This window comes from Dendrobium catenatum, unplaced genomic scaffold, assembly GCF_001605985.2.
Source record: "Dendrobium catenatum unplaced genomic scaffold, ASM160598v2 fragScaff_scaffold_1593, whole genome shotgun sequence".
NCBI lineage: Eukaryota > Viridiplantae > Streptophyta > Magnoliopsida > Asparagales > Orchidaceae > Dendrobium > Dendrobium catenatum.
The window spans coordinates 314,850-339,961 of NW_021320055.1; the positions used below are offsets into that span (position 1 = coordinate 314,850).

The 25,112-nt window shown below is 35.5% G+C and overlaps 1 protein-coding gene across 3 annotated transcripts; it reads left to right on the plus strand.

Moving 5' to 3' along the window:
- The first annotated feature begins 3,556 nt into the window (after window positions 1-3,556).
- Window positions 3,557-23,313, plus strand: LOC110104298 (serine/threonine-protein kinase VPS15). 3 transcript variants are annotated; one of them, XM_020833337.2, is made up of 12 exons: window positions 3,557-4,060; window positions 4,147-4,221; window positions 4,650-4,772; window positions 5,053-5,098; window positions 5,183-5,343; window positions 6,635-6,714; window positions 7,916-8,021; window positions 11,734-11,910; window positions 12,008-15,157; window positions 15,558-15,805; window positions 15,895-15,994; window positions 22,804-23,313. In XM_020833337.2, exons 1-12 carry the CDS (start codon window positions 3,863-3,865, stop codon window positions 22,978-22,980), a joined length of 4,641 nt encoding a protein of 1,546 aa, XP_020688996.2. In that variant the 5' UTR covers window positions 3,557-3,862; the 3' UTR covers window positions 22,981-23,313. The 3 variants fall into 3 exon arrangements, with proteins under 3 accessions (XP_020688996.2, XP_020688997.2, XP_028556616.1); XM_020833338.2 differs by lacking the exon at window positions 3,557-4,060 and having other exon boundaries at window positions 5,018-5,098; window positions 22,804-22,980; XM_028700783.1 differs by lacking the exon at window positions 3,557-4,060 and having other exon boundaries at window positions 5,066-5,098; window positions 22,804-22,980.
- The last annotated feature ends 1,799 nt before the right edge of the window (window positions 23,314-25,112 follow it).

Here is a 25,112-nt window from a genome sequence, read left to right on the forward strand (position 1 = left end):
GCATATATATATATATATATATATATATATATATATTATTTTTAATTTGAAGATTTAAAAATATATATATATTTCGGTGGTACTTCTTGTGCCCGTTATTCTCCTTTCCTCACCTCTCCGCTGTCTTTTCCCAAATAAAACAAACTCGCCCTAGAAAGACTACTCCAAATCCTTGCCGCTTAACCCCAACAATCCGGGGCTACCCTTCTCCCTCTCGGGATCAAACGCTCTATCTCTGGCCTCCCATTCTCTCCCTCCTCTGCTTTCCAATGAGCGATTTCCGCAGGGCCTATCGTATCTATAACACCACCAATGGCGATCGCCGCCATCTCGAGGTCGTCTGCGGCAAGGCGTATAGCGCTGCTCAAACCTCTTACCTAACCTACGCACGCTCGTTGGACCACCCTCCTCCCCCAAGGAGAGGGACAAGCCGGCCAGTGGCGTCGAAGTGGTGCTTCAAAGATCCAGAGATGAAACGGCGGCGAAGGGTTGCAGGTTATAAAATGTATTCGGTGGAGGGAAAGGTGAAGTCTTCATTGCGTAAAGGGATGCGATGGATTAAAGGTAAGTGCTCCAAGCTCGTTCATGGATGCTAGGGAGCGACGGTGAAAGGAGACGACATGGAAGAGGAGAATTTGTTTGGTTTATGCTCAACTTTTTAAGTTCACAATAGTGGTGGAATTTTTAAGATTGTTGTTTGATTGATGGATTTTGTTTTGAATCTTCTATGCTCTTTATTTTAAATATAATCGTGATTTATTTGGTAATAAGTTTGTTTCTCCATATTGTTGTAATTTTTCGGCTTCCTTTTTTTTTTTTGCATTTACGTGGAACATAAATTAATTTATTATTTAGAGAAATATCAAATATCAAAAGATATATATATATATATATATATATATATATATATATATATAATTTTATACATCCTAAAAAAATTATCTTGATCGAGCAAGAATCTCGAGGAAAAATCAAGTTGGAAACTTCCAAAATTAAATTTGGGATCATACTAACTCCGATTTTCAGTGAACTTACAGTCGAATTGAACATCTAGAAAATATGAACCTAACGACACCAAATTCAACTCAATCCGAGCCCAAATGGGTCCAAATCAAGAGCCCGAAGTGCTGTTGGAAGGTTTGAACAACAATTTGGATTACCAAACGGTTTCCAAACATGGCATGCTTATAGTTTAATCGAGCGGCTCAACAAGAAAAATCTAACGAGCCCAAGATCACGGAATTTTGACATCATCAAGAATTTCAAATGTCTAGCGCGCGAACGGTCCATGATCAAGGGATTTAGTATCGGTCATCCATCCAAACCACTCCCCATTTTTCATTGATACTACTCCTATTTACGGGTCATGCCACTCTATGAAATCTATAAATAGACTCATTCTTCCTTTTAGAAAGGGACCCCTAAGCCTAAGGAGAAAGTAGAGAGATCGGAGATCGCTCTTGCCTCATCGATCACCGTTGGAGTTCCGCAGGACCACCACCTGACGCCTTGAGCTCCACAGGACCACCACCTGACACCTTGAGTTCCATTGAACCACCACATGACGCCGGAGTTCCGCAAGACCACCACCTGAGGCCCTGAGCTCCATCAGACCACCACATGACGCTCGGAGTTCCGCATGACCATCACTTGACGCCTGAGCTCCACATGACCACCACTTGACTCCCGGAAGTCCGCCATACCACCACCCGACGCCCGGAGTTCCGCCGAACCATCTCATGACACCCGAAGTTCTATCGGACCATCACCTAATGCCTGGAGTTATGTCGAACCACAACCTGGCGCCCGGTGTTATGGTAGACCACGACCCAACGCCTGGAGTTCTGTCAGACCATTACTAGACACCGGAGTTCTATCAGACCACTGCCCGACACCAGAATTCTTTCAGACCACTGTCCAACGCCGAAGTTCTGCAAAAAAACCACCGGACTACCAATTGACGCCCAAATGTTCAAGTAACTATGGAGTTCCAACGGACCACTGTTTGTCACTAAATTTCAACCATACAGTTGACATTTGTAATATGATCATCCTTAAGGACGAGTCAACCAACTGTATATACTCGAATTCTAGTTGAATCATTTTTAACTCGGCTAGGCACTGTGGTTTTTTCTCTTTTCAAAGTTTTTCCACGTAAAAAATCTTATGTTCATTATATGTGAGCTGGATATCCGTACAACTCTAAAACATAATTATAACTCTATCACCGCATAGGCACATATATTTTAGCCCGCAACAATAGTAAACACATGACAGCCAATAGGACTCATAAAAGTTGCCCTGTGGCTTTTGTTTGAGGCCTATGCAGATTGCAAACTAGTTGCAAGATTACTATATGGATACAAATTACAAATGATTAATTAGGAACATTACACTTCAGATAACAAGAATCCACCAGCGTTGTCATAATCATAATCAAGCCACTACAAAAGCTGTCCCAAATAAAATCTTATTTGCATCATAGATGTATATAAAAAATAAAAGTTAAAAAAATTGTTACAAGGTAGCATACGTAATTTAGAACATGCTTTGATCCATAATGAAAGAAACTGAATCTTTCAGGTTTTTCGTGCTAACTTCTCCCACTAAGAAACGGGGAGAAGCAAATAAAGAATAATAAAAAAATGAAAATAAAATTTTTTGCTTTTAAGCATAGGGCCTATTTGGTAAAGCAGGATTTAACTGAAGTTGAATTTGATAAAACTTATGAGAACTAAATCTTAAAAATAATATGATATAATAAATACAAATAAAAATGTTAAATAATCAATAATTTATCAAATTAATAAAATAATTATTTTTATTGAGAGGAAGTAAATTAAAACTAATATCAATTTATATAATTTTTTATTAAAGTTGGGTTGATTTTTAATTAATGTATATATCAGAGTGTCAATATTTAATCCGATCAAAAAATCTGACTAAAAAGTTTTAAGTTTGGGTCAACCAAATTGAAAAATGGATCAAGTTCGCGTCAACACAAAAAGCCAAGTCATGCATGCCTTGCGCACTCTGCTCGCTTACACCCCTTGCTCGCAACGTCGTGCCCGTCCCCTACCTAAGCCCTCGCCTGCGCTTGCATCTGCACAGTCACACCCTTCGCTAGGGCTCGCACTTGAGCTCGTGCCGATTGCACTTGTGCTCAGCCACACAAGCTCTCTCACTTGCAAGCCTCATCCTTTGCCTTGCCTAGTCACTCATAAGTAAAAGTATTATAATTTTTTTTCAATTTTTGTTATATATTTATAAATAATTGTGTCATTATTATAATGTTTAAATATAATAAATATTTATTACGTCATCCGGTTCGACCCCGATTCGACCCCGGTCGAGCCATCAAACCTCTAACCCCTCCTTCTTCCGGTTCATTGACCGGTCCGGTTTTAAAAGCCTTGGTTTTTTGATCAATTAATAATAAATTAAAATTAATTAGCATACATAATTTAATTAAAACTTTATTTAAAAAAGTTAACAAAAATATTAAAAAATTCCGAAATATGTACGGGCACGGAAGACCCGTCCCCAAATACGCGGAGCCATGGACGACAAACGAAGCGAGGCAGTATGCGACGGGATCTCGGGACCGCACTGGTTTCTCCTTTACTCCCTCCCCCTCTCTTGCTCTCAGAAGAAATCGCATTTCTTCTTCCATCCTCTAACCATCGCAAACAATAGCTATTTCTGCCCCCGTTTGTTTATCGTTGTCGCGGTCTCCTATCGTGATATCTACAAATTAAGGGAAATTGTAAGGGAGAGGAGAAAAAAAGAGGAGCGATTCAAGCCCATTGAGTGAATCTGTGGTCGAAGAGAGGATTTTTTGGGACGTCGGAGTGAGGAGGAGATGGGGAACAAGATAGCACGAACAACCCAAGTTTCAGCGACGGAGTATTACCTCCATGACCTCCCTTCCTCATATAACCTAGTCCTGATTGAGGTCCTTGGACGCGGGCGGTTCTTCAAATCCATCCTCTGTAAGCACGACGAGGGTCTTGTTCTGGTTAAGGTCTATTTCAAGCGGGGTGACCCCCTCGATCTCAAGGTATTTCCTTGATAAAATTGTTATTTTGAAGCCTTATCACCTATCAAGTTCCTTTGTATTTTATTCCTGGATTCAAACCCTAACAGGAGTACGAGAGGAGGCTTTCTGAGATTAGAAATATATTCCAAACCGTGCAACACCCCCATGTTTGGCCTTTCCAGGTGAGCTCCTGTGGAGATCATACTCCTTGGTATTCCTGGCTTGTCGTTTTATTTTGGGGCACTGAACTTTTGGGAATAGCGTTTACGTTCTTTAATGTTATCCATCTTAGTTGGAAAATCATTATCCAGGTGTTACTCACTGAGTAATAAACGAGAAATAAGGATGGGAGAGGAAGCTCTGTAGATATAATGAGGGGGCCTCTCACTCTATTTCTCCAAATATTTTTTTGTTGAGCACTAACATCTGCTGCATGTTAAACCCGCTGATTTTTTACTCATTTTTATCCTTTTACCATGTAAAATCTAACAGTGATTGGTTTATTGATATTGGTGATTGTAGGGCTGTTGTCTTGATTTCGCAAATTTCTGCTTTTTATCAGATCTTTGTATGTTTTTTGATGCATGGATTTATTTTGGTTGCTATGCAGTTTTGGCTTGAGACAGATAAGGCAGCTTATCTCTTGAGACAGCACTTCTTTAGCAATCTTCATGATAGGCTAAGCACACGGCCCTTCCTCAGTCTTATTGAGAAGAAATGGCTTGCATATCAGGTAGTGGTTTCGAAATCCTTCTTGTTTTGTGAAAATGGTGTAGATTACTGAAAACAGTCTTCTTTTCTTCTTCTATATTCTCCTTTCTGTTAAATGATTCTCTTGTATTACCATTCAATGGTAGATTAGTTGTGGATTTCGTTGTTCTGTTTTTGATTTTCGACAAATTGTCTGTAACTTTCAAGATCGTCCTTCGTTTCAGTCTTCATTTTTTTTTGTATAAGCATTATTCTTATGTTTTCCAGATATGTTTCTGGACTTAGCTCATTTGGTCATGCAGTTACTTTGTGCAGTGAAGCAGAGCCATGACAAGGAAGTTTGCCATGGTGAGAGAGCATCCTCTAGGACCAAATCAGTGAACAACTTTTAAGGGGTTTTCTTAGAAACACAGATTTTTTTCGGCGCTGCAGGTGATATCAAGTGTGAGAATGTCCTCGTCTCTTCTTGGAACTGGCTTTACCTTGCGGACTTTGCGTCTTTCAAGCCCACGTACATACCAGATGATGACCCTTCAGATTTCTCCTTTTTTTTTGATACTGGGGGAAGGAGGCGTTGCTATCTTGCACCTGAGGTCTTTCCCTATCCTCAAGTTGAATTAGTTTATTGATGCTTTGTTTTTTTTTGTTGGCTTCAAGGAGGATGTGGTATGAGCTGTTTAGTTTTGCTGTGCTAAATATTTTAGGCAAACTTTGATTGCTATTTTGTTCAAGGATATGTTCTTTCTATCAAAACTTGGGCTTAGCTTCATCCATTTTTTTAAGAAGAAAGTGAAAGTTGTTTATTTAATTCACTTTGAATGTGTATTATATTGTATGAAAGTGCACTAAAAAGCTCCATTTGTATGGTAAACCTTCTTATTGAACATCTTTGCCCAGTTTTCCAGCAATCATTTATCTTCATTAACAACAAAACTTTTGTTATCCTTGTATACCTTCCTTTTAGGGCAGGAATGTAAAAGAAAAGGCAGAGTAGGGCAGGGCTGCCAGTTTCAAGTTTGTTTTGTTGGTCGTTATCAAGCTCAAGCAACCTGAAATGTGCCTTAAAAGTCATTTAATAATTAAAAAATCTAAATATGATTCATCCTTTGAATGCTTATTTATTTATGATTTTATTGTGCTCAAGCCAAGTTCAAACATTAATAAATGATGGTAGTGACTAGTGCTGTAATATGCCAAGTTTTCATATAATTTTGCCTACACTTATTAAAATATTCTTTTTATTCATTATTATTATTATTATTATTATTTGTCATCTAACTTCATGCTTTTCTTAATGAGCACAGATCAACGTAAACTAAGCAAAGGAATAATTCAATAACTAGGAACTTGACCAATATACGATAATTGAGCTATTGATAAAGCCATAGAAACTTTAGAAAAGGTTGTCATAGAGTTGCTTCTTGAATAATAAATAAGCTTTGTTATGAACACATTAAACCAATTGATCTAATGTTGAGCTTGTTGCATTATATGTCAGGCTTTGTTAACAATGTGAAGCTTGTTCAATATGCTAAGGAAACTGTTAGAAGCAAAACATAGTAGAGAACTCTGCTAAACGAATGAACTGGCTTCTTTCAACTACTATATAGCTTCTCAGCCTAGACATTAATAGGTTAACCTTATTTAGAGCCACATTTTCTTTCTATCAATATGCCCACCATTGTTGCTTATGTTCTATTCTCTCCAACATTCTTGATCTCTTACCTTCTATATGTTGTTTTTGTTTGTGTATTAATTTTGGAACTCCGAACTAATTGAATACCTGCAGATTTCATCTAGTTTTGTTATGCTTATTTTTCACATTCAAGCTTTAGAGTTATCAAGTGTACTGAATAGATACAACTTTCTGTCCATGTCTTCCAGAGATTTTATGATCATGTTGGTGAGGCCAATAATGCACCAGATTCTACTCTGAAGAAATCGATGGACATCTTCTCTGTTGGGTATGCCCTTTTCTGTTTTCAATAACTGCAAATATATGATTATGGAAGGCCGCACCCTCATAAAATAAGGGATTCCGTGTATGATAATGTTTTTTGGCATTGGTATATGGACATCAGAAATCTTAGAGAAGTTGGACTAATGAACCTGTAGATGAAGTTGTCCTATGTTTAGTGGTATCTGATTTCTGAGAATACCATTTTCATCAATAGATTTTATTTATATACATCTATGTTCAAATAAATGAAGGGAAAATTTGATCTCTGCATCACGAATAATGTTGATGGCGTATTTTGATGCACACTTGAAAGCTGAACCGAAACAAGCTCATGCTGCTCAAACTGCAGAGTCCAAAAGCTCTGATTAGGAAGGATTTAGGAGGAGTTTATGAGGGAATCTTGAAAGTAGGGGTTGTTTAGAAATTTTCTTTTGGATTGTATGCATTGAATAGTTTGTTTTCCACGGATTAGGGCATTTTGAATTTGGCTGAAATTTGAGATCTCTCTTAGGTACTTGGGCTCTAGCCACTGGCTAGGGATTGGGAGAGCCGGATCTTCCTCTCGAATTGAAGATCCATTGTATCTTGCTTGCTTTTGTCGTCTTTCATCAAATAAAATTTGTTTCGTTGTTGTTTGTCTTCCTTCTTCTAAAAATTGTCTGCAAATGGCTTTTTTTCTCGTATTTCAGCAAGGGTTTTTAGGTTTATACAAGTGTTTTCTATCAGAAGCTAGAGGAGCTCCACGATGAAGGATTGTTGGTGGAGACCATCTTCAAGTTATCCAGTCACATACCGATTGTGCTAACTTCCCTACTGTTATATCTTTTTCTAAGTTTGCTGTTCTTTACCTTACAATCTTAAATCTAGGTATCTTGCTTGGGTTAACATAATTTCTCAGTGGCCTTATTGTTCAACTTGCTAGTTATTGAAATTCTTACTAGTATCCAGTTAAATAATTCTTATTGATTGTGGTATCTTCATGCTACATCAGTTATCTTGCCATTTTTTTAAAATATAATGGGAATAAATGAAATTTTCTTTCAAGTTGAATATTCATTTATCATGTAAAGCATCCCGTTGCTGGAATTCAGTGTGCATCCAGTAAGTTATGATATTCAAGATGAATAAATAAATAAATAAATTATCGAGGGATAATCTTTTTTCTTTTGTTCAAATTTTAACATTGGGTACAATTTTTGGCTTAGATGTGTCGTTGCGGAGCTTTTCCTAGAAGGACAACCACTTTTTGAGCTATCCCAACTACTTGCTTATCGCCGTGGCCAATATGATCCTAGTTTGTACCTAGAAAAGGTGATCATCTTTAGCTTTCTTGAACATTCCGTCTAAATTTCCATTTTTTTACATTTTAGTACTCTATCTGTTATTTTGATGCAATTCTTGATACTAGCTTTTTTGTTGTTTTCAGTTGCTAATTATGCTAAAGTTCATGAACTCTGAATGCCATAAACCAGAAAGCATTACTGATAGTTTGATATTACAACTTGTTTATTTTTCAGATAATAGATAACATTTTGCGGGATGGGGCATCCATTGATTGAATTTGCACGTTAATTATCTTTAGACTGAGAGAGGGGAGTCTGGTTCTGATCAACTGGTCTAGGCTTAGAGGACTTACGTTTTGCCCCAATCCACTTGGTCACTGACTTTGGACCTTGAAAGTTGCTTATGACGGAGAAGATCCGGCGGTGTTAGTCTACGTAGCAAGCATTGAATGGGTTTTACCATCTGCCTAAATTTTCATTCTATTTAATCTAGAGGTCTGAGTTTACTTTGTGAAGTAGGAAAACCATAGTGATATGTTGAGGGTAACCCACGGAATCTTAGATTTTAAATCTTTTTCTGCAGCAAATAAGAAGGCTTTTCATGTACTTTGCTGTAAATCATTTTTTTCTTTTGTTAATTACTCATTTGCACATTAAGAAGGTTACAAATTCCTCTTGCTTAAATGCTTGTGCACATTAGAAATTTTACGAGCACATGTTCCTCATTTTAGTTGGTTAAATTACAAATGCGCACATGTTCAACTTTAAAGTTAGGTGAATAAACTTCTTTCTCCCATGCAATAATAAGATGTAGTTGAGACTTAAATTTGAAGGTAATAAAATAATAATTAAACTCAGAGTACTATAGGGATCTAAGTTTTAGAAAACAAATAAATTGATAAGGCAAGTGTTTATATAAAAAATTATATTATCTAGATGAATAATTGTAAAACTAGGAAAATACGATGAGAAATGACTATATTATAGAGACAATGGGAATGCTACCTGTTGAATTCAAGGTAGTGGGAAATAGACTTATGTTTGGGCGAACCTGTGCTACGGATGAAAATGAGGTAATTGAATTGAGCTGAAAGGAATATGAAGAAAAGGGTAAATTATAGACCAAAGGTAATATGGCTAAACGTTATGAAAAAAGTGATGTGAAACGTAATGCATGGAAACAAGAACTGCTTGGGGATTTTAATATAAGATTGTTAAAGCTTTGCTAGTTATAGAATTAATGCTTACCCAAATTAAGTTCTCGGAATTATCAAGTCGAAATTAAGTAAGGCATGTGGTTACAACTAGATTAATGAGACAATATCAAATTGACAACATAGAATTAGATAGTAATGTTATGGAGAGAAACAATAACCCACAATTAACAAATAGAACTTTTCACCTTGGGTCTCTCACTCACTCTCTTGTTGGTGGCACTTTTAATGGAGGAAGATTGAGAGCAACCGAGCGATGCCATTAGGAGACAAATGACGCACAAAGTGTAGTCCATTGGAGTGGTAGCCGGTGGCGGGTAGTCCATGGGATGACTAGAGAGCATCCAACGTCTTATCCTTTCTTCCTTGGATCTCCTCTCCCAAAATCTGAGAGAAATCAAATTTCTTGCTTGAAAGAGGAGGGAGAACAAACTCCAAACTCCTCTTGTAGAATATGAAAATTGTTTCAGATTCCAAACAGAAATATGAGAAGAAAATTTAGGTGATGGACTTGGAAGAGTCGGCCAGCAGCAGGATTTTTAATCCCAAAATATATTCCAACTCGAGGCTGTTAAGATGGGGAGCTCTCTAGAGTAAAGAAGAGGAGAGAAGACCGGGATTTGAATCCGGAAATAACAGAGTTAATAGCCACGGGATTGAGAGGGGGCGGGTGAGAGAACTGGGAAAAGGAAGGGAATAATATTTTAGAATAATTTATTCCAGCAAAGAGCTTGACAGGGAAATCCTTTCCAAATTAGAAGAATTGAAATTGGAAAGAAATAAGAAAAAAAATTCCCTCTACAGAATTTGGCAACATCTCCCAAAGGTGGCCAGGTGCAAGTTACGGGATTTAGAGAATTAACTCCTAAATTAGGTTATTTAGGAGGCATTTAAGAGGTGGTGATATGACAATTAAATAGAAAAACAATAAGGGGAAGGCCGACCAAGCATAGAGAGGGAGAAAATGTTTAACTTAAGTAGGTGGGGACCACTTGGCTAACAAAGCTTTAAAAAAATCTGAAATATATTTCAGGTTTTTAAGCTAGGGAAGTTTCCTAATAAGAGGGTATTAATTAAGACCAATTTGAATTCAAATTCAAATTGAAATCTAATTAATTTGGAGACCTCAATTTAAGGAGCTAAATTAGGAAAGTATCAAAGTTTCATGAGAGTTTTGAATTTCAAATTCAAAACTCCAAGAGGGGTCGGCGGGTGGAGTGGTGGGGAAGGAAAATTGGGGAAGAGGGGGCGGCGGCTTGGACCAACATTGAACAAATTATAAGAATAAAAACAAACGTCACTTAAAAGGAACATCAATGCCTCACGTCAGGATAATTTCTCACCCTTGAAAGTAGGCTCCATCGCCTGTGAAGCGTTCGAAGAATATATATCTAAATAACACATAAGAATTGAAAAAACTAAAAATTTATTTCAATGCTCATTATTCAATGATTTTTATGTACCTCAGAGTTTTTATTTAAGCTTCGAAGTACCCAAAATACAAAATTACTTGGAATTCTAGATCTAGTCAAAGCCTATAATCCAATTGTTCCAGCACATAGAAAATAGGATTCAACTTTAGGTTTCTTATTTTCCATATGAATATATCCATAAAAAGATATCAAAGGACAAAGGGAGTCAAGTAGAAGTTGGAGTCTCAATACTGTAGCATTGGCAACATTCCATCCAAGACTGCAGCATATCACTCAAATGTGATTTTGGGATCAATTTACACTACTTTTAATGTTTTACAGTAGCAATTAACGACAAGGATTGTAGCATTCATTGACTAACAAAAACAATGGAACCACATGAGAGCTTTTGGAGAAAACAACCTGAAAATTTTGCATATGCAGAAATTCTAGAATTGGAAACCCTGAAAGATGAAATATGGCTTGTTAATGATGCTGATTGTATTGAGCCCCTGCAATAGTTAACTAGACCTAAAAGGGTTGTCAAAATATTGAAGACAAAGGGTGTTCTCATTAGAATCAACATCATAGGCAAGCTTAACATAAACTGAAAAGAAAATACACTATGGATAGACCATGTTCCTCAGTTCATTTTCTGTGCTTTTGGCAATATAGACTTCAAATTTTCGTCATCATTCTTATAGTCGCCATGTCCATCTTAATGCTTCAAAGTTCAAACTTAGTGCTTTATGGTTTGCAATAAACGCTATTTTGCAACTAGAAAAACAATCTTGCATAAACTTTTCCATACAAAGATCCCTTGAAATTTATGTATTGCAACTGATTGCCCGGAAGAGGTTCCATCTTGGAAATGCTTTTTAGCTTGCTGAAAAGCTGTCCTGTGTTTCATTGGAGGAATATGCTATTGTTCTTTGCAGTTATAATTTTAGCCATTTTATTTGATTTTTTGCTTTATCTTTTGTCTGGTGGTGATAAAAAAAGAGGTGCTAACAGTGATGACTCAGGATAAAATCTTATCTCTATTAGTAGTGCGAAAAATGTGGTCTCTTATAAATGTTTACTATAAAATGGGATGTGGGTATTATGACTACAGATACCTGATGTTGGAATTCGTGAGATGATACTGCATATGATTCAGCTGGATCCCGAAGGAAGGTTGTCCTGTGATAACTATTTGCAAAGTTATGCTTCGGCTGTTTTCCCAAGCTATTTCTCCCCATTTCTGCATAAATTATTTTCATGCTTGATTCCCCTTGACTCTGATACAAGGGTAAGTTGGTCTCCAGAATAATTTCTTTTATATTTAGGTGTATTTGTAGGCTATATGACCAAGTTACTAAGACCTAGCTTCTATGATTCATATTTAGGTTGCAATGACTAAGGGTGCTTTCTCTGAGATAAGCAGACAGATGATGAATGATAGAGCTATTGATGACATTGTTTCTGAAACGTCAATGGATACCAACCTGATTGATAATGAATCTTTACAGAATTGTGAAAGTGGAAGGGAAAATACTAATTTCAGAGATGATGGGGCTGATCCAGTGAAAAGTATGGTTGGTAAAGGGCTTCAGCTTGTTGATGATATAGCTTCCATTTACAGGGAAGTAGAAAAGAGCAATGCTTTTTCTCATGCTACCACAACAATTGGAAACATTCCAAATGTTTCCACAAACAGTTCCAGCACCAATCATACTCTATTTTCTAACAAGGCGAAGCATATTGGAAGGCAAACCTTGATTTATGCCCATGGGTACAAGGAAAATGAAGTCCCACTTTTCAAGAAATTCCATAAAAATGACTTGGAATCTCTAATGGCCAAATACAGTATTCAAACCGAAAGTAATGAAATGCCATTTTTTCAAGTAATGGAATGTAAAACTACCTGTGAAGGTATGGTTCTCATTGCATCATTGCTTTGCTCATGCATACGAAGTGTCAAGCAGCCACAACTACGAAGAGCTGGTGTACTTATGTTGAGGTCTTGCTCTTTTTACATTGATGATGAAGATCGCTTACAGCATGTGCTTCCATATGTTATTGCGATGCTTTCTGATCCTGCTGCAATTGTCCGCTGTGCTGCTTTGGATACGTTGTGTGATGTTTTGGCTCTAGTTAGAGATTTTCCTCCCAGTGATGCTAAGATATTTCCTGAGTATATTCTTCCCATGCTATCTATGCTTCCAGATGACCCTGAACAAAGTGTTAGGATCTGTTATGCTAGTAACATATTCAAGATTGCACTGGCTGCTTATAGATTTTTGATTTGCTCAAAAAGTTTGACTGGTGCAGGATCATTTGATAAAGTAGTCCCCACTAAGTCTCAGCTACTTGCAGCAGAACCATTGATCGAGAAACAGACTGACAATAGTGATGTGCAGCTGGCTCAACTGAGAAAATCCATTGCTGAAGTTGTGCAAGAACTGGTCATGGGCTCAAAACAAACTCCAAATATCAGGAGAGCGCTTTTGCAGGACATTGGACATTTGTGTTACTTCTTTGGGCAGAGGCAATGCAATGATTTTTTACTTCCAATTCTACCGGCATTTCTTAATGACCGAGATGAGCAACTGAGAGCTGTATTTTATGGGCAGATTGTTTTTGTGTGCTACTTTGTTGGCCGAAGAAGTGTTGAGGAGTATCTATTACCTTATATAGAACAGGCCTTAACTGATGGTATGGAGGCTGTCATCGTTAATGCATTGGACTGCTTGTCTATGCTTTGTAGAAGTGGTTTTTTGCGGAAAAGGATACTTCTTGACATGATTGAAAGATCTTTTCCATTGTTATGTTATCCAAGTCAGTGGGTACGAAGAGCGGTTGCCACTTTCATTGCAGCAAGTAGCCAAACGTTGGGGCCAGTGGATTCTTATGTCTACCTTTATCCAATTTTGCGTCCTTTTCTTCAGAGAGAACCACCTTCTCTATATTCAGAGTCATCACTCCTTTCCTGTCTAAAGCCCCCAGTGTCAAAGTCAGTATTTTACCAAGTATTGGAAAAGACAAGGAATACTGATATGCTAGAAAGACAGAGAAAGATATGGTATAACTCATCAGCCCTGTCAAATAATTGGGAAACCCTTGAAAACATCAATTGTGTTGCGGCAGATTTGGATCCTATGAAGAAAACTTGGAACAAAGAATCCATGGCACCAAATGTTAAATTTTCTGGCAATTCTGTCCAAAAAGTAACTTCTTCTGATGTTGAGGATGCTGCTAAGTTGAGAAAAGGGAACTCTTTTATTGATAATGGTGCAATGGATGAAATGGATTCATTTAGTTCCGATAAGATGCATTTCTCTGGCTTTTTTTCACCCCATAACAACACTAATAACAGTTTTCTTTTTGATGGACCGTCTGAGGGTATTCCAATATACTCTTACATGGATAAGCACAAAATGGGTATGTCATCTAAAGTTTCTGATTCTTCAGTGCGCTGGAATTCCGTAGGAATTGCTTCTTCATGCATGCCATGGGTGGGCTCTGCTAATAAGCCAACTAGCTTATCAAACTCAGTACCGCCTAGGCTTATCTCTGGCTCCTTCTTCAACAACACAAATTCTAATGTCGTTTATGATCCTTATAGTCATGAGATTGACCCTTCTTTTAACATCACCAGCAAATTAAAGGATGTCACTATCTCTGAAATTGTGAAGAACTCCTCATCCTCCTTTGGAGATGATAAACACCAATCTGATGTTACTATGTTACCTTCATTTTCTAGGACTTCAACAATTCCTGATGCAGGCTGGAAGCCTCGTGGAGTCTTGGTGGCACATCTCCAAGAACACTCTTCTTCTGTGAATGACATTGCTGTATCAAATGATAATTCCTTCTTTGTCAGTGCTTCAAGTGATTCTACTGTTAAAATATGGGATACCAGAAAATTGGAAAAGGACATCTCCTTTCGCTCAAGATTAACTTATTCTCTGGGTCATAGCCAGGCTTTATGTGTTAGCATGCTTCGTGGTACGGCACAAGTAATAGTTGGCGCATCTAATGGGACATTGCACTTGTTTGCTGTTGATTATGTATCTAGAGGAATGGGTAATGTTGTTGAAAGGTACTCTGGTATTGCTGATAGTAGGAAGAGAGAGGCTGGAGAAGGTGCAGTTCTTACCCTTTTGAACTGCTCTTCTTCTGATGGTGGCGTTTGCCATACAGTTCTTTACAGCACTAGGGACTGTGGAATCAATCTTTGGGACACTCGGACAAATTCAGCAGGTTGGACATTTAGAGTTACACCAGAGGAGGGATTTATCTCATCTCTTGTAATGGGTCAGTGTGGGAACTGGTTCGTCTCAGGATCATCCAGGGGTGTGTTGACATTATGGGATTTAAGGTTTCTTTTACCTGTTAATTCATGGCAATACTCAACAGTATGTCCCGTGGAGAGAATGTGTTTACTTATTCCATCTTCAAACTCAGTTCCATCCATGGCAAGGCCATTGATATACGTTTCTGCTGGTTGTAACGAAGTTTCCTTATGGAATGCCGAGACTGGAAGCTGCCACCAGGTAAGCCAGTATCTGCACTTTGTTTCATTTACCAGAATTTTTAATCTGGGCAAATAAAATGCTTCATAATATAGACTATGAAGGCAGCTTTTACTGGAATAATATTTATCATTTTGTGGAAAATTTTGTGCATTCATGTGTTGGCTATTGAGCCCTCATATATGCAGGTTTTGTGAAATTAGATTTGTGCATAATATGCACGTTATTACTTTAAAATAGTGAATGTTGAGAGGCTGAAATAAATACCTCTATTTTACTTCTATTTTTATTCCCTTTCTTAAGGCTAAGAAAAGCAGCGTATTCAGAAATTCCGAAAAGGGGCTTGTATTATTTTTCCTGTAGAAGGTTCAAGTTCCTCAAGGATAAAGTAAAAAACTGTTTCTTTCTAAATTTTATTCAGGTATTCAGAGTGGCAAGCTATGACAGCGTTGCAGAAATGTCCAGCATTCCTCGAGCATTAGCTAGGCCTTCCAACAAGCCAAATTCTAAGCAAGATATGAAACGGAATTCCAGTTCCAAATATAGAATTGATGAATTGAATGAACCTCCACCTCGTCTTCCTGGCATCCGCTCGTTGCTTCCTTTGCCTGGTGGAGATCTACTAACAGGAGGAACTGACCTGAAAATTCGTTATTGGAATCACACAAGGTTTGATTAATATGCTAGTTAAATCTTGTTTTTTTTTTTCATTTTTTCATGCTTGACTAGCTTCCTGCTTTACTTTTTCATGAAATTAGTCCCGAACGAAGTTATGCTATCTGTGGTCCATCAACAAAAGGTTTGGGGAATGATGAGCATTACGAAACAAGATCATGCTTTGGGGTACAGATTGTGCAGGTAAAATTTCACTCTTTCTGAACCCATGTCATTGAGATGATGATGTTGAGCTAAGGAATTGGATGAAGGCCTGTATTAATGTATCTTTGGTGGCAACTTTAAAGTTCAATAATTTACAAGAATTATTTTGATAGTCTAACTGCTACCTTTTTAACCTTGCTATTCAAATTGTCTAGTTTACTGGAAAATACTCTTGAAATATTTAAATTCATTAGATACCTAAGTAACTTAGTCTCGTAACAAAGTATTATAAGAAAAGGCCAAGTTGGGTATCCTGATGTCATATTTTGGTGGATGTGATGGGGTGGAGAAATGACACCATATATCTAGTTTACATATCAAAAAACGAACTTTTAATGGATAGTTTATCATTAATTGTTATTCAATTGCCCTTTGGTCCTTATTATTTCCCTTTGATATTCAATTCCATCCTTTAGATAAACATGGCCCTTGGGTCCTTAACATCTTTCAAAAAGATTTGTCATTTTAGTTTTCTCCTCTATTTGGCACGAAACATAAGTTTATTGTAGAAAAGTAAAAAAGTTGAAAATGACACTTGAAATTTATTGTTTGATTCTGACAAAGCCTAGAAGTATATATAAACTTCTTCTAATGTTTTGCAATGAAAATAATCGCTATTTAAAAGGGAAAAAAAAGCCAAAAAGAGGCTGACATTTAGAAGAGGATGAGGTGGCTTACTTATTGAGGGCTCAGTAGATTATGAAGAAGCAATTATATGGGTGTAGAAAGGAAATCCAATCTGAGATAAGGCACTTGAAGCTTTATCCCTACATGCAAATGATGGTAGCTTACTAGAGAAATCAGAAGCTGGCGCCGAGATATTTTGGCCCTTATGAGATATTAGAGAGGATTAGAGCAGTAGTTTATCGTTTGAGGTTACCCCCAACCACTATCATATATCAAGTGTTCCATGTGTCACAGTTGAAGAGAGCTATTGGGGATCATGTAGTTAGTTTATAGTTACCAGTGACATTGGCTGAGGATTTGGAGGTGACGTTAGAACCACTAGAGCTAAAAAGGAATGATAGGGAGAAGGAGGGATCAAGGAAGTGCTGATCGAATGGAAAAACCTATCAAACTATGACGCCACATGGGAGTCGTATGAGAGAGTAAAGCTTTTGTTTCCGTCTCTCCACCTTGAAGACAATGCGAGTCTTTGAGAGGGAGGTATTGTTATACCACTCTAAGCCGGTCCTTATTGGACCGATTTTGATGTACATAAATATTCCGCCCAATTCCTTATCATCGTCTATATCGTAGTTAGGTTAAACAAACAATCGTATGGAACCTCGTGAATGTGCATTATATGAATTTAGATATTTTACACAGGTTTTGGCAAGCCCAAAAAGTACTAGAACTTTGTAGAACTTTCTAGAAATGATATTTATAAGAAAAATTTTATTTGTTCTCCTGAATTTTGCAACTATTCTGTCACTGGGTGGTAAACTTTTTTTTTTTTTTTTCCTTCAATAATCTATCAGGTGACGCATGAAGATTTCAGTGCAGGAATAATCAAGTGCAGGCCAAGAAGAAGGCCAGCTTGAACTATTATGCTTGAGAAATCCCTCCAGATTGTTTCGTGTTTTGGTACCTGCTTATAAAATCTCGTTGTACCAATGATCTGTGAAGGAAGAAGTGAACTGCCTCTGGTTTGAAGGTGACTCTACTTGAAACTATTATTTGCAAGATTTGGTCCCTGCAGCAGACAGGTAGTTATTGGGTCAACCCGGTTAATTATAGGGTACTCGCACCTTCTAACGATTGTGAATGGTCCTGACTTTCATGTTAAAGATGCAATACTGTGATATTTTTTTTAATTTAATTTATTTTAAATGCACGCCTTTGGTTGTTAGTATTTACCCTATCCCACATTATGTTATTGTGCTGGCAGTTCCTGCTTTGTATAAAATGAAGCCAACATTAGTCAAACTATTAAACTTCCTAAACAAGCAAGAGTGTTAAGTACAGGATTAATTATTCTGTGCGGATATTGAATATCGTTTGAAGGCTAATTAAAATACGTCCCGTCACTCCTTCAGTCGGTACAGCTGACGTAACACATTATGATTGGTCTCCGGACGACGTTTTGTGCCCGTTCTCCACACAGAATATTTTTCTAGAGGGCAGGGGCATATCCACTAAAAATTAAAGCCTTACTTCAAATGACTATTCACTATACATATAGATATATTATTAATCATTAAGCCTTGTTGTAAGAATATTCATGATCATTAAGTGAGACTGTGAGAGTATTATATTTTAATTTTTCTGAAAATCTATATACGTATAAAAAATATTGCAAGAGATTAAAATTTAAAATTTTATGTGAAATTTTTATAAAGGAAAAAAAATACATGTTTGAGTGAAAAATTACATATTCTATAAAAATTTTATGTGCGTTAATGTTGCTAGTGATGACACTTGAAGATGTAGATAGATATGATAATTGAGAGATGATGGTCGTGCAATATCAGTAAAGAGATATTAGTTGAATATATTGTACTTTTATATTTTGTATTTTAAGAGTAACTTATATGAAAGATTATCATCTATTATCAAATGCCATAAAAAAAATCTAAAATCAAAAGGAAATAAAAAATATATTATTTTATAATTTGGTGATTTAGATACATACCATTTTTATGTATTTATATATCTACCGGTTACCTTTTTTGGTTAGTGAAAGGCCGGTTGTCTCTGTCGGTTCTCGTGGGAGGTCTTGTGGGAGGGGCAGACGGGGTAGGTAGTTTTTAGTGTTTGTTGCCTTCTTTACTCTCTGTTTGGTTTTTTTTTGTGATTTGTTCGAGTTTTTTGTTGGTCGTGGATGTACTGGGCTATGATGTGGCTGGGGCTCGTTTCTTCGTCGTCATGGCTCATGGCGCCAACCTTTAGTGTTGGTCTCTTGCTCGGTTGGTTGGGCTGGTCGGTTGGCTTGAATTCTTCGCGCCTTTCTTCACCAAATTGGAGGGTCTGTGCTTGACTTCGGAGAAGCTGGGAGCCTCGGCCAATTACTGAGCCTTCAGATTTAGTTCTTATTATATATATATACCCTTAAAATCTTAAGATTTGTTTCTATATCTCCCTAATCTTTATATCACACGAAAAATATCACAAATACAACTTATCTTAAATGAAATATATAATTTCGTATACATATTTTGATGTAATTTAGAAATTGGAATTTTATAAAAATAAAGCATAAGATGAACATACATAAATTTTTGAACGGCATGCCTACGTTTTTTTTTTTTTTTCCTTATTTATCATATAATCTTAAAATTAATTTATGCGATATTACTCTTCTATTAGGGGCAATTTTTCCTTCGAATTTTCGTGTTTTTTAATTATATTGGAAAGAAACATCCGACACGGAATACAATGAAAAGAAAACCAGGTCAGCTCAACTGTCAAATCGGGTGGCACTGATTTGTCAATAGGTTTAAGATTCATAGAAGCTCACAAATTTTTTGAGCAATTGCTAAATCTTAAAACAACAGATTATTTCTTGCTTATCTTGAAATAACATGTTATTTCTTGCTCCTCCATGTTATGAGATTTCTTTCCAAAAACGCACAGTATCCTGTCATGAATCATCTATCTAATAGCGATCCTGGATAATTTGTATCAATATACCATCAATTTATAAAGTATCTTGCTTTTTAAAGAGAATTTCTTTACCAAAAATTTATTTAAGGTATATGAGGATTTTATAAGCAGCTTAAAGGTGAGAATTTTTTGGTTTGTGCATAAATTGACCGAAGAGGTTAACTGCAAATATGATGTTTGGACCTTTGTGACTAATATTTGATATTGTCCTGTTTTTATTTTTGTTCTTTTTTATTTTTGTTATTTAGTTTAGGTTTTGTAATTAGTTATTTTTGTTACTTTTAGTACATCAATTATATAATTTTGTTGAGAAATGAACATTCCTTTTTATGATTGAACAACTTTTATTTTTAAGAATTATTTAAGTTTGTCTAACTCTTTCATCTTGAATTCTTCAATAAGTTTTTTTTTTCATGAGAATCAATTTCACTATTGTCATCATCTGTGAGAATTATATTATCGATATATACATTGAGAATTGAGATTTTACTATCAGTGGAGTATTTTATGAAGAATGTATGATCTCCTTGGTTTTCTTTGTATCTAACTTCATTTATGATTTTTATTAATTTACATTGGTGGATGAGATATTTTGATAATTTTTTTCATTGAAGATTGTAAGAATGTGATTGACTTTAGTGATTGTAGCATCCTAAATGAAAATAGAGATTTTTATTTTTATAATCATATTAGTAAATCTGAAGTTGCAGAGGCTTTAGAGAAAATGAAGTGTGAAAAAATAGGACCCGATGAGTATGTAAATGCTTAGGAGATCAAGAAATTATTTAGTTTACTAAACTTCTTAATATTATTTTGAAGACTAAAAAGTTGTCATATGAGTGTAGAATGAGTGTGTTGGTTCTTAGTTTTAAGAATAAGGGTGATGCACATGTGTGCGCGAATTATAGATGAGCTAAGTTAATATGTCATATGTTAAAATAAATGGGAAAAAGTAATTTAGCATAGGTTACGACATATATACTAATATTTCTTAAAATTATTTTGAATTAATGCTAGGTAGGTCTACTATGGAAGCTATACATTTGTTGAGAGGTTTGATAGAGAAGCATAGAGAGTACAGAGGATCTACTTATGATATTTATTGATTTGGAGAAAATATATGAAAAGGTTCCAAGAGAAATGCTCTCGAGAGTTCTAAAAAAGAAAGAAGTTAATAATGTTTATATTCTGAGTCATTAAGGATATGCATACGGAAGCTGTTACTTGTGTTCAAATACAAGGTAGTGTGACCAAGGATTTTCCTTTTTTAGTTGGATTACTTTAAGCATTAGCTGCCCATATATTTTTGCTTTAGTCATGAATGTTCTTACTAAACATTTGTAAGAGGATGTATCATGGTATATGCTTTTGTTAATGTTATTCTTCTTGTTGATAAAACCAGGGAGGGAGTTGATGAAAAACTTGAATAATGGAGGTCAACCTTAGAGTATAAAGGGTTTCATTTGAGTAGATCTAAAACCAAGTACGTGGAATGTAATTTTAGTAGTAGTAGATCTAGTGGTGGGATTGTGACATTGGGTGATCAAGTGTTTAAAAGGAGTGCTCATTTTAGATATATCGGGTCTATTGTTCAAAATGATGGTGAAAAAAATGGGATATTATTAGTATAATTTAAGTTGGATGGTTGAAATGGAGGAATGCATGGGGCCATTGTATGATAGAAAAGTACCCCTCAAACTTAATGGAAAATTTTGTAAGGCGGTGGTGAGAAGTACAATGATTTATGGTGCAAAATGTTGGCCATTAAAAGAGAAGCATAAAATTAAGTCAAGTGTTGTAGAGATGAGGATTTTCAGGTGGATGAGTAGCTCAACTCTTATAGATAGAATGCAAAACAAGTATATGCGTGAAAATGTTGGAATAACTTCCGTGACAAATAATATTAGGAGTCACCTTAGTTGGTTTGGTTACATAAAACATCATTTTTGGATGACCTTATTAGGAGAGTAGATGTATTAGATCCAACCTATATTAAGAAAGGTAGAGGTTAGCCTAAAAAGATTTGGTTAGAAATTATTTGAAATGATATTTTTTATTAGATTTAAATAAGAATTTGACTCTTAATAGGACATAATGGAGAAAAAAAGATTCATATAACCAACGCTCTTGTAGTGGGATAAAGGCTTTTTGTTATACTAAATATGCTCTCGAAGATTGTTTAAGGTCATACAAAGCCTTTTTTAATTTGCACACTTTTTTTGGTGAAAGAACTTCAAGCTCAGATGATGGATTCATATAGATTTTTTCAACAACCTCATGTAAGAGTGTATTTTTTTCATGATATTGCTAGACCATCCACGATTAGCTGCAAGAAAATTTAAGATGCATATTGTATTCAATAAAAACATCCTCCATTATTTGTGTTACTTTATTGAAAATCCACAATATCCTTCTCCAATGGTATTGAACCATCAGACGTTGATGATGCCCTTCGAAGATTTGTATTAATTAGATTTTGAAGTGAATGCCTTGTTCACTATTCCTTGCGGATTAGGACATCTTATGCAAGTTATTGTTAGAAGGTAGTGAGGAATGATGAGTTTATACGAAAGAAACACTTGAAACTACTTATCTAATGTTTAGAGTGCAAAAAGAGATGCAGATATTCCTTTGTCAACCAACCGTTAGTTTCTACAAAGGTTTTGTTGATCAACCTTTGGTTGACATTAGTTGTTGGTCAGCCATACTTACGCGACATGTGATCTCTGGATGATTTGCCATGAACAAATGAGCTTCGAGGTAAGATTAACTTGTGGTTACCAACCAACTTGTGGATTTTGTACTCACCAATCTTCTAAAGCTTGTTTGAGATTGGCACAATTTATTCAGGAACAAGGAAGATGCCTAGCTTGAGCTTTTTGTTGAGGTTGCGCTATCTCGTTAGTCCTAGTTTTTGCGTTTAGGCGATGAAGTTATGTGTTGCTCCTCTAAGGCTTCGTTTGGGACGGCTTTTTTATGTTTTTTAAAGCGGCTTTCTAGTACAAAAATTTGGACATATGCTGTAATTCACTCCATTTAATTTTCTTGCAGTTTATTTATAACCAGCTACTCAATAGACTATTACTTTTTTGATATAATCATGAATGTTATCCCTTCAATGCCCTTCTCATTTTCCTAATTTGTATTTTCTCACTACTGAATGAATTCCATCTGGGTCACAGGAGATGAGCAGGAGAGCAGCATCATCAAAACAGACTCAGAAAGCTCTTTTAGCTGTGGCAGCTACTGATTCTGCGGGATGCCACCGCGATTCGGTTCTCTCTTTAGCTTCTGTCAAGTTGAATCAGAGGCTATTGATATCAAGCAGCAGAGATGGTGCCCTCAAGGTTTGGAAGTAGAAGAGCAATGCAAGGTTTGAAGGTCTTGCCCTGCACATATTTACTCTATTTTAATACATATCGTAGTTGTTTACAATGTAAAAAATGAATGAACCTCTCTCAATTTGACCTTTCAACTCTCACAAAAGAAATCAGTTTGTGCTTTGCAATGACAAAGGGGAGCAAAGAGGCTTTTGTCCTCTCCTAACAAATGTAAGAAACTTCTTATTTGCTTTCTCAATTACTAGTTATGTTGATTGTATATAATAAAATCTCTTCTTATTGTAAGTTTCATATTGGTCCTTTATTTATATGGTAGAATCTCTTCTAGGAAGTAAGGAAGTTGGGTGATAATTTCATTTTGAAATTGATTGATGTTTATCCTGTGAGGGAAAGAGAAATTTGTTTCATTTTAATATGAGAAAAAAACTCAAAATGGATTCTTGATTTTTTTTTTTAACTGTGATCAATTTAGTTTCAAACTATCACCATTTTTATTTATTTATTTTGTTCCTCATTATTTGAAATTGATCTCAAATAATTCATAATGTAGAGGTCACAAAGTGATGTGTGTGGGACTTTGCATTAATTGATCTAAATGTTAAAAAAAAAAGTAAAAAATATATATATTTTTTAACCTCTCCCTTTGAATTTGGAGAAATTATTCTGTGCGCACTGGAAGGTGTCCAGAGTTGAATCAGGAAGCAAAATTTTATTTTTTTATTGAGTACCAGTATTGTGTAATGTTGTATATTGGGTGATGTCGTGCATCCTGATTAATCTCTGGTCTGTTATGATCGCATAAAATAATTTCTCCCCAATTGGCTGTGAATAGCTCGTTACTTTCTTTACTGCCAAAAAGCTGTCATTAAAAGAAAAAAAAGAAGGATCACATCGTTTCTTCTGAGAAATTTGAGTTTATATATAATAGAAAAAATATTTTAGCAATTTATTCTTTAAGAGAAATGTGTAATTGTCAGCAATAAAATGTAATTTTGTATTTAAATACTCAGTGAATATAAAATGTTACATTTGAATAATTTTATGTATATTAAAAAATAAACAAGAATGTAAAACCAAAACTTTATTTTTTTTTTCTTTTAAAAATTTTTTTTACATTTTCCCCCTTGGGTTTAGTCTCCGAGTGTAAATATGATGAATACGAGCTACCAAATTAAAAGGGATTTTATGGCCGTTTGGAAGTAATAACAGTCTACCAACTTATTGAGCGATAGCCCCCTGTTTCAGTGCAGGAATAAATCAAGTGCAGGCCAAGAAGAAGGCCAGTTCTTGCTTTATATAAAATGAAGCCAACATTAGTCAAACTATTAAACTTCCTAAACAAGCAAGAGTGTTAAGTATATGATTAATTATTCTGTGCGGATGTTAAATGTCGTTTATACGTCCCGTCATCCCTTCGCTCCGTACCGTTGATGTGGCACATTATGATTTGTCTCCGGACGACGTTCTGTATCTGTTCTCCACACAGAATAATTTCTCTAGATGGTAGGGGCATATCCACTAAAAAAATTAAAGACTTACTTCAAAGGAATATTGACTATACATAAAGATATATTATTAATCATTAAGCCTTGTTGTAAGAATATTCATGATCATAAAGCGTGAGAGTATTATATTTTAATTTTTCTGAAGATCTATATACATATAAAAAATATTGCAAGTGATTAAAATTTAAATTTTTATGTGAATTTTTTATACAGGAAAAAAAAATTACATATTTTGTCTAGTGAAAAATTACATATTCTATAAAATTTTTATGTGCGTTAATGTTGTTAGTGATGACAACTAAAGATGTAGATAGATATGATAATTAAGAGATGATGGTCGTGCAATATCACTAAAGAGATATTGGTTGAATATATTATACTTTTATATTTTGTATTTTAAGAGTAACTTATATGAAAGATTATCATCTATTATCAAACACCATAAAAAATCTAAAATCAAAAGGAAATAAAAAATAAATTATTTTATATTTTGGTGATTTACATACATACCATTTTTATGTATTTATATATCTACCCTTATAATCTTAAGATTTACTTCAATATATCACTAAACTTTATATATCACAAAAACAACTTATCTTAAATGAAATATATCATTTCGTATACATATTTTGATGTAATTTA

What these genes read in the sequence shown, in the direction of transcription:
- LOC110104298 (XM_020833337.2), top strand. Translation starts at nt 3,863, where the DNA reads ATGGGGAACAAGATAGCACGAACAACCCAAGTTTCAGCGACGGAGTAT. An exon ending in ATGGACATCTTCTCTGTTGG is followed by an intron (nt 6,715 to 7,915) that starts GTATGCCCTTTT and finishes TTTTTGGCTTAG; the next exon opens with ATGTGTCGTTGCGGAGCTTT. An exon ending in TTGGGGTACAGATTGTGCAG is followed by an intron (nt 15,995 to 22,803) that starts GTAAAATTTCAC and finishes TCTGGGTCACAG; the next exon opens with GAGATGAGCAGGAGAGCAGC.